Source organism: Colias croceus, chromosome 12, assembly GCF_905220415.1.
Source record: "Colias croceus chromosome 12, ilColCroc2.1".
Lineage (NCBI taxonomy): Eukaryota > Metazoa > Arthropoda > Insecta > Lepidoptera > Pieridae > Colias > Colias croceus.
In genome coordinates this window covers 9,008,337-9,020,475 of record NC_059548.1, presented here as the reverse complement: position 1 = coordinate 9,020,475, position 12,139 = coordinate 9,008,337, and the positions used below count along the sequence as shown (strand labels likewise).

At 31.4% G+C, this 12,139-nt stretch overlaps 1 protein-coding gene across 3 annotated transcripts in view; it reads right to left on the bottom strand.

Moving 5' to 3' along the window:
• The window catches only part of LOC123696123 (calmodulin-A-like), a 46,173-nt gene continuing 34,034 nt past the window's right edge, over positions 1-12,139 (bottom strand). For 2 of the 3 annotated variants that reach the window (XM_045642151.1, XM_045642152.1), the window contains 5 exons: positions 8,207-8,240; positions 7,828-7,929; positions 4,027-4,162; positions 3,511-3,659; positions 1-3,008 (listed from right to left, as the gene is read on the bottom strand). In XM_045642151.1, the coding sequence (XP_045498107.1) occupies positions 2,977-3,008; positions 3,511-3,659; positions 4,027-4,162; positions 7,828-7,929; positions 8,207-8,240 (453 nt within the window). In that variant the 3' untranslated portion in view covers positions 1-2,976. Of the gene's footprint in view, positions 3,009-3,510; positions 3,660-4,026; positions 4,163-7,827; positions 7,930-8,206; positions 8,241-8,992; positions 9,491-12,139 lie in introns of those variants that run through there. The other variant, XM_045642153.1, reaches the window with a different exon arrangement.

Below are 12,139 nucleotides of genomic sequence, written 5' to 3'. Positions count from 1 at the left end.
AAGGTTATAAAGAAGTTTCACTTCTTACGTGTGCACACTAGTACACACACACACATTTTTTTTTATAGCATTTATCTGTTGTTTTCCAACTAACAGCTAAAACTGTGTGTATTAGCAAATCTTGTTGAATAAAGATAATTAGATCTGTATCGTCTTAATTTAGTTAATATCATCATATTATATAGAAAACAACAGCACAGGAACATCTACCCTAATCAATATAAAATACGGTTTAAAATTGATTATTATTGTTAAATATCTGGTAACGTTAAGAATGGCCTGATTTTCCCAGAATTATATCTATATTCAATACCAAATTAAGTACTCTTCTTAAAATTTCGATATACCATGATGTTACTTTTCTTCACGAATAAAATACACAACCTTTAACTACTTCAACATTTTCGGGTACAAATTTGAATTATTTACTCTTTATACAATGCTAGAATATTTCTTTGTTATATTATGTATTCGCTAAAAAAATTGTTTAGTAATTTTGTACACAAGACATTTCTTGAAATCGTTTATTACGCAGTGTTGCTTAAAAATATGTAATGAATCAACAAGTAGATAGGTACCTAACCTAAATTATTAAAAACCAAATAATGTTTTGATAGATATTATATTATTAAGTTTGCATGTATTATTGATTAGTTTTAAACAAATAAAAACGCACTAAATCTGAATAACAAGTCAATATATTATAATATATTATGAACATTTAAAATGGGTTCCTTTTCGTTTACGTTGTTGGAAAAAAATACATGTAAAGGAAATTGCTTCAGTTATCAATTTCCTGCTGATCAAAATACCTGCACATAACCTTTTCAAGCCATTTTAGTCACAATAAGTATTTGTAGCAACATCATTGCTTGAAATTTACAAAACTTTGATTTTAATATTAATTTTATTTTCTGCTTCTGAAACAACATATTAGTTACATAATAAAAAAAAAATATACTAGCCGAATTGATAACCTCCTCCTTTTTGAAGTCGTTTAAAAATGGCTACCAAAAAGTAAACAGATGACTCTTGTAATTATTGCGATTTCAAGAAACGTAAAGTATACTTTACTATCTACTTGTATATTGGACTAAGTATTATACATTAAGGCTCCGTGCAGACAGAGAGCGTTCTGCGTTCCGCGTTCTTTGTGATGCGACGGATCTATAGCGCCGGTGCACACAGAACGCAGTCAGACCGCGGCGCTGCGCTATAGATCCTTCGCATCACAAAGAACGCGGAACGCAAAACGCAGAACGCGGAACGCAGAACGCTCTCTGTCTGCACGGAGCCTAAACTGGACCTGGGTTCAGGACAGACTAAAGATCTTAGATCTAAACAGTAATAAATAAGATTAGATTGGTTTAGGTAAAGTATCCTGAATCCAGGATTGTAACAACATATAAAACTAGCTTTTTACAGCAACACTTTACAAACATAACAATAATAAAATATTGTTTCTGCCTTTACAGAAAAAAGGTATAATTGAATATAGAATTCAAGTGAAGAAATAAGTACGTTGTAACTAAGAATTTAAAAACCATAGAATTAAAAAAATATTTGTAAATAATACTTATGCTTATTATTATAAGTATAATGTAGATACATTTTGTACATACAAGCTAACAGAAAAGTCAACGTACCTTCGTAAAGAAAAACATAATAGGGGTTTAAAACACAATATTATAAATTATACTTATAATAATTAGCTTTTAATTTTAATGAATACAAGATGGCAAATAAATGGAAAACATGACTAGATAATTAAATATAGCGTAAAGTGAATTATACATAAAAAAAACCTTAAATGATTTTACAATAACGCTTACATTAAATTCTCCCTCAAAATATTTGAACACTTTGTTATTTCTATATTATTCTATCGCGTACACACAGTTCAAGCAAGCTATTTGTACAATTGGTAGCAAATGTATTGGGTGCTTTATTTAGTTGTATCTATTATACAAAACCCGAACGAATAAATAATATTAGTCCAAGGTTGTTCTAGTTTTACAGTTACGTGAATTAGGTAATTAGGCACACAAAACATATGATTACAAACAAACATACGACTTGTTTCAACTTCAATTTTTCAGGAAACAGCACCTAAGCTCACATAATACAAGGATTTGTGGAAATCTACATTGGAAAACTAATAATTTCAAAGTTTAAGGATCTAGAGTGGTATGAAGCGGAATATTATATGCGATCAATGTTATAGGTAATGGTCGTAAAAATGAGATTTACAGCAAACAATAGCAGCTGAGTAGGTACCTATACCTTTTATTGCACCTTAACTTTGGAACCAATTGTACATAACATTTAAACGAACACACATCTAATTTACAGATTGGTCAAAATATTTTCTAGTCGAAATTGCCGCTTGCCGCTCTCCTTAATAAGTACATAACATGAAAAGGTGAAGCTTGAAGAAGTACATTTAAATTTGCCCTTATACAAAATTCATAGCAAATTAATTGAAATGAAAAAAAAAACATCTTTGCTATTTTTTATAAATAGGCGAAAATTTTTTATGAACCTACCAATAATATTATGTATTTGTCTAAAATTTTAGATAAACACTTCGGTAACATATCTGAAAAATAGCGCAATACATTTAAACATTAGTTACACGAAGTTTAAAAAAAATGTTCATAAACCAAAAAATAAAAACAACATTAAAATAAAAACCTTTAACACATATTTATAATAAACTCCTTCACACAAGGCTCAACAGTCGTTAACAATCCGTAACCTAAACAAAACGCTTACCTAAATATTGTTCCATCGTCACGTCATATCACTTCGATACACATAGAGCATCACTAGAAACCACTTGAACCAATCGACAAGCACATCACTAAGTCAGTTGCTAGGCAACTAGATAAGAGTTTCTTTCCCTCCGAGCTCAGTCAACTCCTTATGGGGAAGCGAGCGTGGTGGAGGGCGATCTCTTCTGGGTTTATCTGCATACTAGTTTTTCGACGTCAATATTGTCACAAATTCTGGAAAATGAAATGTTTAATTAGTAATTCTTATTTTTTCAGTTAGCCCATTTGTTTATTCGTAAATTGGAAATAGAGAAAGAAATCCCATTAAAGATATGGACGCCTGCTACTTAATGGTGTTTCTATCATTTTTATATAAACAATGTTTTATTGTTGGCGATTGGGTAATTTCTTAGTCCTTACTATTTAGAAAGTTAAGCTTCTTGTTGACGACTTTATTAAGAGAAAAGAGGCAAAAATTTGGTGACAAGCAAATGGCAATGATATCATAAGTAGAAAGGTATGGATAGGCAAAAGCGAATAAGCCAAAATTGACTTGTATCTTTTTAAATCACGATAATGAATCATGCGATCTTACTTTGACATCTAATCGTGTCTGTGTTTTTTTTAAATTTTCTATTGGTAACCCATCAATACCTGTTTACTTATAAAATCATTGATAACTAGCAGGATGCTGAACGTATATCCTATACTTATAGTATGGCCAAACCAAACCCACCATCGTAATTGACCATGCCGTCACCATCGAGGTCAGCCTCGCGGATCATGTCGTCCACCTCCTCCTCGCTGAGCCGCTCGCCGAGGTTCGTCATCACGTGCCGTAGCTCTACTGATGATATCAGACCGTCGTTGTTCTTGTCGAACACTCTGGAATGTTTAGGAGGAAAATTTATTGGGTTTGAAGTGATGAATCACAGGGTTGATTTTTAGGTTTACTTTCTGGGTGGAAATTATATTAGAGAATTGTGAGAAAAAGCTTTTGTGTGTGAGGTACGGGAGGATTGTTTGTGAAGTTTCATTTTTAACATTCATATTTTCAGCATGTAATAAATAAGCCTACGAATTACCACGATTATTCTACTTTGAAATATCACCTGGGTCAAAAATACGAAATAAAATTGTTTTTAAAGATAGCCAGTAAAGCAGCACTGAGATTATCAGCTACCTAATCGTCTAGTTGACAGCTAAAAAAAAACCAATGTAAGTATGAGTGAATAAAATTAGTATGTTTTACCTGAAGGCTTCTCTAAGCTCATCTTCACCATCTGCTCCCCGCATCTTCTTGGACATCATCTGCAGAAATTCATTGAATTCGATCGTTCCATTCCCATCCTGGTCCACTTCCTTAACCATATCTCGTAGTTCAGTCTCTGGAAATGTTAATTTTAATAAATGTTAATAAAAAAATGAAAATGTAGTCAAATATTATTATTAATGTGGAAGTTGGTCTATTTGTTTGTCTTTCGCTTTCTCATCTATATAACTGAACCGATATAGATATTAGTTGGGAATGTAGTTTATAAAAATCAACCTCTTATGAAATAAATGTGAATGAAAGTATGAACTATGAAGTTAGTATCTCTATCCTTAGAGTAATTCTACGTTTTTTAATTTACTATCTTTTAATTAACATGCTTCGAAAAGGACTGAGAGAGGAATTACCTCAATGAATAAATGATCGAGTACGATACACAAATCTACAAACTGTATAATCTCCTCCTGTCCTTTCTTTTCTCTAACCATAAATATGTCAGAGTAAGCATTTAATTCCAAAGAGTAGGCAAGTTAATTTCGTTTAGGACAATGCGTGAATACGAGCCGCACCATGAATTCTAAGTGGCCATTTTATGTAGACCTCCCTACTTTTTATATTGTTTCGGACGAATTTGGTAAACAGGAAGATTCTGCAGGAAATAATAATAAACATGAAAGAAACAGAAATATAGAATGTTTTTTTGTGAAAAGATAGAGAAATATTAATGAAATATGAATAGGTACATGTAACATAATAAATTTTCATAAAGGTAATTTACAAGGAAATGGTTTTATTGCTATAGAAAAGGGAAATATCTATTTCATGAAGCATCGTTGTAATGATATTATTCGCTAGTTAATGTTAGATTACGTAATAAGCTAATCAGCTTAAAATATGAACATGGCCGCATAGAAGACATACAAAAATATGCATTTTAATACCAACCGGTCTAAAGCCTGCTCTACGTCGCTTATCCGGTTTTTATTTCCCATAATCCCACAGACTATCGTAAGCTCTCGAAATGAAGGGGGGTTGAATAGGGCTGTCACCATTTCATATTTGAGACCTAAGTTTTTCCAAATGAGATCGCTGAAGCGTTAGTCACTGACACTGTTTTTTTCTTCTATTATATTTGTTACACTTACCATTATTACCTTATATTTGTTTTCATAATTGAGAAAGCTGTATGATTATATAAATATGTATAAATAAATATATTTTTAACTCCAAGTGACAACCCTAAGCTCAACTTAATCTGGTCGTGGTGTAGTAAAAATTCATGAAACACATTCATCGCTGGTCGAAAATTGAAATGTCTATGTGTATTCATTTATTCACGTTTTCATTCGTATTCCATTATACTTATAAATAATTGAACCGGTTAAGTGGGTTATTGGTGAAAAATGACTTATTAATTTATTTTTCTTTTATAGTTTGCGGTGTGGAGCGTCTTAACTATGTATTTATTTATATTGAGACATTCTTAGTTGATCGTTGATTCTTTAAATATATTACAGGATGCTAAATTATTTTTGTCACTAGCGTACAAATACTACGCGCTACGTAAATATAATACCAATGTTATTGCGGCAAAGAAAATTAAGATTAATATTTTAACGAATTCTTTTTCTTTCTTCATGGCAAGAAGATATTAAGACTGTTTGCCTAACGAATTTTCAATGATTGTATTCCAATTTCGAAATCCAAAAATATATCGAAAAATATAGAATAATTTATTTATTTATTTCCATTATAAAAATAATAAACATTCACATGACACATTGAGATAATATTAATATGGAGCAGACACCACGAACAAAATCTGTGCGCCAAGCGCGGCGGCGCGGGGCGCGCGAATGACGGCTAGACAGTCATAGATTATGCGATGTCACTGACTCACCGCTATAGAGGCGACACTTTGTTTCATTCTGTCTATTTTATTGGGTGCCACTCCTTACATGTTGACTTGAAATTTTCTTTGTACTTACTTAATATTTATTTTAGGTATAAACTGACTTTACTACGCGGGGCTAACAATATCTGGCATATAATATAGGATGATAGTGACGTCATATGGAATAATTTAATTTTTTTCGTGTTTTAGGTTCAGTCAGGGCTATGGGAAGTTTTATTCCTTACAAATTGAGCCTTTTTTAGAAAAAAAATAATTTTTCCCTTTCTTCACGGCCCAGACATGGAAACCTTGAATAGAAAAAATATTAATTACTTATCTCTGAACTAGCGGTCCGCCCCGGCTTCGCCCGTGGCACATATTTCGCAATAAAAAGTAGCCTATGTTCTTTCTCAGGGTCTTAAGATTGTCTGTGCCAAAGGAGAATGCCCATGAAAGTATGGACCACAGTACAGTGTTGCGTCAATGCCAGAGTGGTTTTGGAGGGTTCTTCGATATTCAAAAGATTTTTACCAATTGATTTTTTTGTGATAAAAACAGGGGTTTTCAAGATATTGAGAAAAATGTGAAATAACCTCAAAACTTAAATAACCCCGATTTAGTTAGGTTTATGTGTGATTTAGGTAACATTTTATCGTCCAAAGGTTATTTTTCGATTAACATATTTAATCTATGCGTAGAGCTTATGCTTTCAGACAAAGTCTATCTGTTCATCGGCTAGTGTAGGTAGGCACCAGAAATCTTCCGGGACGGATTTCAAGAAAACCTAAATATATACTTAAAAAATGAAAATTGAGTTTTTATTCGGTTTACATGTTGTTGTTGTTGTTGTTGTTTGAATCATTTTTTCACTACATATTCGAAGAAAGAAACAAATAAGAAATAACTGGTTACCTACCAAGCTATGTCATAATAATGTTTTTTTTATATATACATATTTATATTATTTTACTTCACTATCTTTGTTAATCTAAACAATTACATGTCTTATTAGATTTTACAAAACATTCCCTGTTCAAAATATATTTTCCGATGGTAAGAAGGCCTCTAAATTGCCGAGATTTTTTTTAATAGTATTGTTGTCTTGATGCATGAGAAAAACCAGTACCAAAAATGGGCATTCTCCTTTCATCAAAATCGGTCCAGTAGTTTATGAGCCTATTAATTACAATCAAACAAACAAACAAAGTTTTCCTCTTTATAATATTAGTGCAGATAAATAAATAATAATTCAATTATACGTTCAAGTCAGTAGCTTATATACAATATCAATTAAAAACTTGATTAAAATCAATTAACAAAAAAAAAATTGGTGATTGAGTAATTGATTTTCATATTTCATGATTTCACCTTTTTTCAATTAACAACCAGTCTATGCTTTTCTAAATAATTATGTAAAATTATTATTTTATACTATAAAAATATACGCCAGCAAATATTACTAACAACACTTATTTCATGCCCAATGTCATATCTTAAATTTTTAATCTATGACAAAATGTCGCCCGCCAAAAATTTTTCTATAACTAAGTTTTAAAAATTATTATCTAGTTACTTACTGATGAAAAGTTATTTCTTTGCACTTTTCCGTATTCTTTGTATTATTTGTGCAATATCGTAACACACACGTAGGCATATTTGATGCGTTTCACTTTAAAACAAATAAAAAATGAGCGTGACGTTCGCGCCAATGAGCGAGCAAGCGACTGAGTGCAGTTACGCCACATGACGTATGTTGAGTGGAACATAAGTGATGTAGGCGGTATCGTCTCCATATTAATATTATCTCAATGACATGACATATAAAATTATTAAAATTCGTACCTCAATTATTTATCTAGAATCTAGATAATATAAGTTTATATTACCTGTAGGTCTCTGTCCCAAAGATCGCATGACGACACCAAGCTCGGCAATCGTGATCGTGCCGTCTTCATCTTTGTCGAATAACATGAACGCTTCTTTAAATTCTGTAAAGCGCACAGATAAAAAATATTATTACTTTTTTTTTTGTAACGAGCATGGCACTGGCAATATTTAAAATAAAAAAATGATTTTTTTTTATAATTTGTACAAAGCGCTAACAAGAAGCTAAAGATATCAAAAGACGTAAATACTTTATATATTTTTGCTAGTGTTTTATAAAACGCTTATGAATTTACTCTATGATCACTTTTATTTAAAAAAGCTAAGAGTAAAAATTTGACTTAATCAATCGTATTTCAAAGTACACATTATGAAACGTACCTGCAACTTGTTCTTCTGTAAGGCCATATTCTGACTGAAAATGATAAAAAATATCAATTAGCTTTTTTTAATTTTACTCTACATTGCAAACTTTTAATGTAGGTAAAACAGAAGAAACTGACAAATAAAAATATAGTATAAAATAATGATTTCAATAATGTAACGTATATATTTAATATTATACACATTTAGAAAGTCTGTAAATAATAATTATTATAAAGAGGAAAGGTTTGTAATTATGTATGTATGTAGGTATGTATGGTTTTCACGCATAAACTACTAGACCGATTTTGATGAAATTTGGTACAGACGATCTTTAGACCCTGAGAAAGAACATAGGCTACCTTTTATTGCGAAATATGTACCACGGGCGAAGCCGGGGCGGACCGCTAGTAATTCATATTAAAACAATACACATACTATTATATTAATTAAAAAAACAGTTACGATAATTAGATCACAACCTTTAAAAGGTATTTAATTAAAAGGCCAACGTATGTTAAATTACAAAACTATACAAACAAAGTCGTGAGTAAAACTCATTCGCAATTAAAGATAATTATAGCATTGGGCGGGAAAATGATGATGAGTCAAATGACATTTGATTTGGCATGGATCTGGGCTATTAGTAATACGAAATAAATAGGAAAACAAAATATTTGCCTAGTTATTATAAGGTATCTTATTAGCTCTATTTCCAATAAAAACAAATATTAAATTTAAAAAATAAGAACTTGAAGTGTTTGTTTTTAATGTTTTAATTAAATAATACAGAGAAGCACGTACGGAAAATTGCCTTGTAGCAAAATCAGCAGTTAATCGACGAATCCTCCTGTATTCCTTAGTATAGATCTCATCCCTCTTCGCCATATTTTAATACATACCGATACTAGAACCGTTTACAACTCAACGATTTTTGCCGGCTTCAAACTTATATCGAGAAAACTTTTTCCAATATACACTAGAAACTTGGCTGTTTGTATATTTCCTTTGCCTATATTGCAACAGATACGCTTATTTATTTTCATTCGAAATTCAAACTTGCGACGAAAAACGCGCGAATATGTTACCAAATGGCAGCAAATCGCGAACAGCTTTTCACAATTTTACGCTTTGTTGAGTTTTTAATTACTTCTCTGCACCGAAAGGCACTTTTAAATTCAGTTTCGCTTCATGATTATTTTCCCGCCACTTATATGAAGAGCACTTCTGTTTGACAGTTTACTTTTTAATGATTACTTTTTAATATCGGCCATTTAAGAACGCTAGTGACACGCGCGTCTCTACAATGACAGCTCAGTTATAAGTAGATTCTATATTTAAATTAGATTTTTGCGCCATAATGACAACACGGGTCGTGCTATAATGGTGACTTGATGGTGACACTATTTTTCTCTAGGCCTTTCTATTCTGCATAGAGTAGGAAGAAGATCAATTATTATTGATATTATGAAGGCATTTTACGAGACCATTACTAAATAATAGTTTATTCACAAGGAATTAGTTTCACGATTGCTGATTTCATTATTCACTTCATATTATGTATATATTTTTCGGGATAGATTTTAGATAAGTATATAACTTTTATTAATAAAAGTTTGAGAGGACGAATTGTGATTAAGAACGAACGGACTTCTTATATGGGCAGAACGCCCACAAAACCGCGGGCTACAGGCTATATTTAATAAAAAAAACAATAATTACTTATACCTTTAAACATTATTAGAATGGTATTCCCTAATATTAATTAAAATAATTTTCAGTGTGAATAAATTCCTGGTCATTGTAGAACACACAAATAACTTCGTAATCTTGGCACGAAACGATAATTCGGAACAAAATACTTTTGGCATTGAGATAATATTAATATGGAGACGATACCGCCTACATCACTTATGTTCCACTCAACATACGTCATGTGGCGTAACTGCACTCAGTCGCTTGCTCGCTCATTGGCGCGAACGTCACGCTCATTTTTTATTTGTTTTAAAGTGAAACGCATCAAATATGCCTACGTGTGTGTTACGATATTGCACAAATAATACAAAGAATACGGAAAAGTGCAAAGGAATAACTTTTCATCAGTTTAGTAACTAGATAATAATTTTTAAAACTTAGTTAGAGCAAAATTTTTGGCGGGCGACATTTTGTCATAGATTAAAAATTTAAGATATGACATTGGGCATGAAATAAGTGTTGTTAGTAATAATTGCTGGCGTATATTTTTATAGTATAAAATAATAATTTTACATATTTAGAAAAGCATAGACTGGTTGTTAATTGAAAAAAGGTGAAATCATGAAATATGAAAATCAATTACTCAATCACCAATTTTTTTTTGTTAATTGATTTTAATCAAGTTTTTAATTGATATTGTATAAGCTACTGACTTGAACGTATAATTGAATTATTATTTATTTATCTGCACTAATATTATAAAGAGGAAAACTTTGTTTGTTTGTTTGATTGTAATTAATAGGCTCATAAACTACTGGACCGATTTTGATGAAAGGAGAATGCCCATTTTTGGTACTGGTTTTTCTCATGCATCAAGACAACAATACTATTAAAAAAATCTCGGCAATTTAGAGGCCTTCTTACCACCGGAAAATATATTTTGAACAGGGAATGTTTTGTAAAATCTAATAAGACATGTAATTGTTTAGATCCGTTATTATAGATTTAGTGTCCATTACTGGTTACCACGGTAACCAAGCGGTAACTTATTACATTTACTATGGTAAATAGCTAAATGTATTAATATCGATTATTGTTTTCATTGAATTACAAAAAAAATCAATTAACATAAAATCACTCTTTAAGGTATTGTTTATACACTGTAGGTTGTTTTAACAAAGATAGTGAAGTAAAATAATATAAATATGTATATATAAAAAAAAATATTATTATGACATAGCTTGGTAGGTAACCAGTTATTTCTTATTTGTTTCTTTCTTCGAATATGTAGTGAAAAAATGATTCAAACAACAACAACAACATGTAAACCGAATAAAAACTCAATTGGCATTTTTTAAGTATATATTTAGGTTTTCTTAAAATCCGTCCCGGAAGATTTCTGGTGCCTACCTACACTAGCCGATGAACAGATAGACTTTGTCTGAAAGCATAAGCTCTACGCATAGATTAAAATATATGTTAATCGAAAAATAACCTTTGGACGATAAAATGTTACCTAAATCACACATAAACCTAACTAAATCGGGGTTATTTAAGTTTTGAGGTTATTTCACATTTTTCTCAATATCTTGAAAACCCCTGTTTTTATCACAAAAAAATCAATTGGTAAAAATCTTTTGAATATCGAAGAACCCTCCAAGACCACTCTGGCATTGACGCAACACTGTACTGTGGTCCATACTTTCATGGGCATTCTTCTTTGGCACAGACAATCTTAAGACCCTGAGAAAGAACATAGGCTACTTTTTATTGCGAAATATGTGCCACGGGCGAAGCCGGGGCGGACCGCTAGTTCAGAGATAAGTAATTAATATTTTTTCTATTCAAGGTTTCCATGTCTGGGCCGTGAAGAAAGGGAAAAATTATTTTTTTTCTAAAAAAGGCTCAATTTGTAAGGAATAAAACTTCCCATAGCCCTGACTGAACCTAAAACGTCACTATTTACATCATCCTATATTATATGCCAGATATTGTTAGCCCCGCGTAGTAAAGTCAGTTTATACCTAAAATAAATATTAAGTAAGTACAAAGAAAATTTCAAGTCAACGTGCATGTAAGGAGTGGCACCCAAGAAGCTTATATCTAATACACTGGAGATTTCGGTATGAACATTGACGTGTAACAAGAAAATATTGCCCAGTTCATGTTTTTTATCACTTTCACACCTAACTTGGTATTGCCACTGTTAATACGAAGTTTTCCCAAGGCTACTATGTATGCTGTAATATTCTGTGC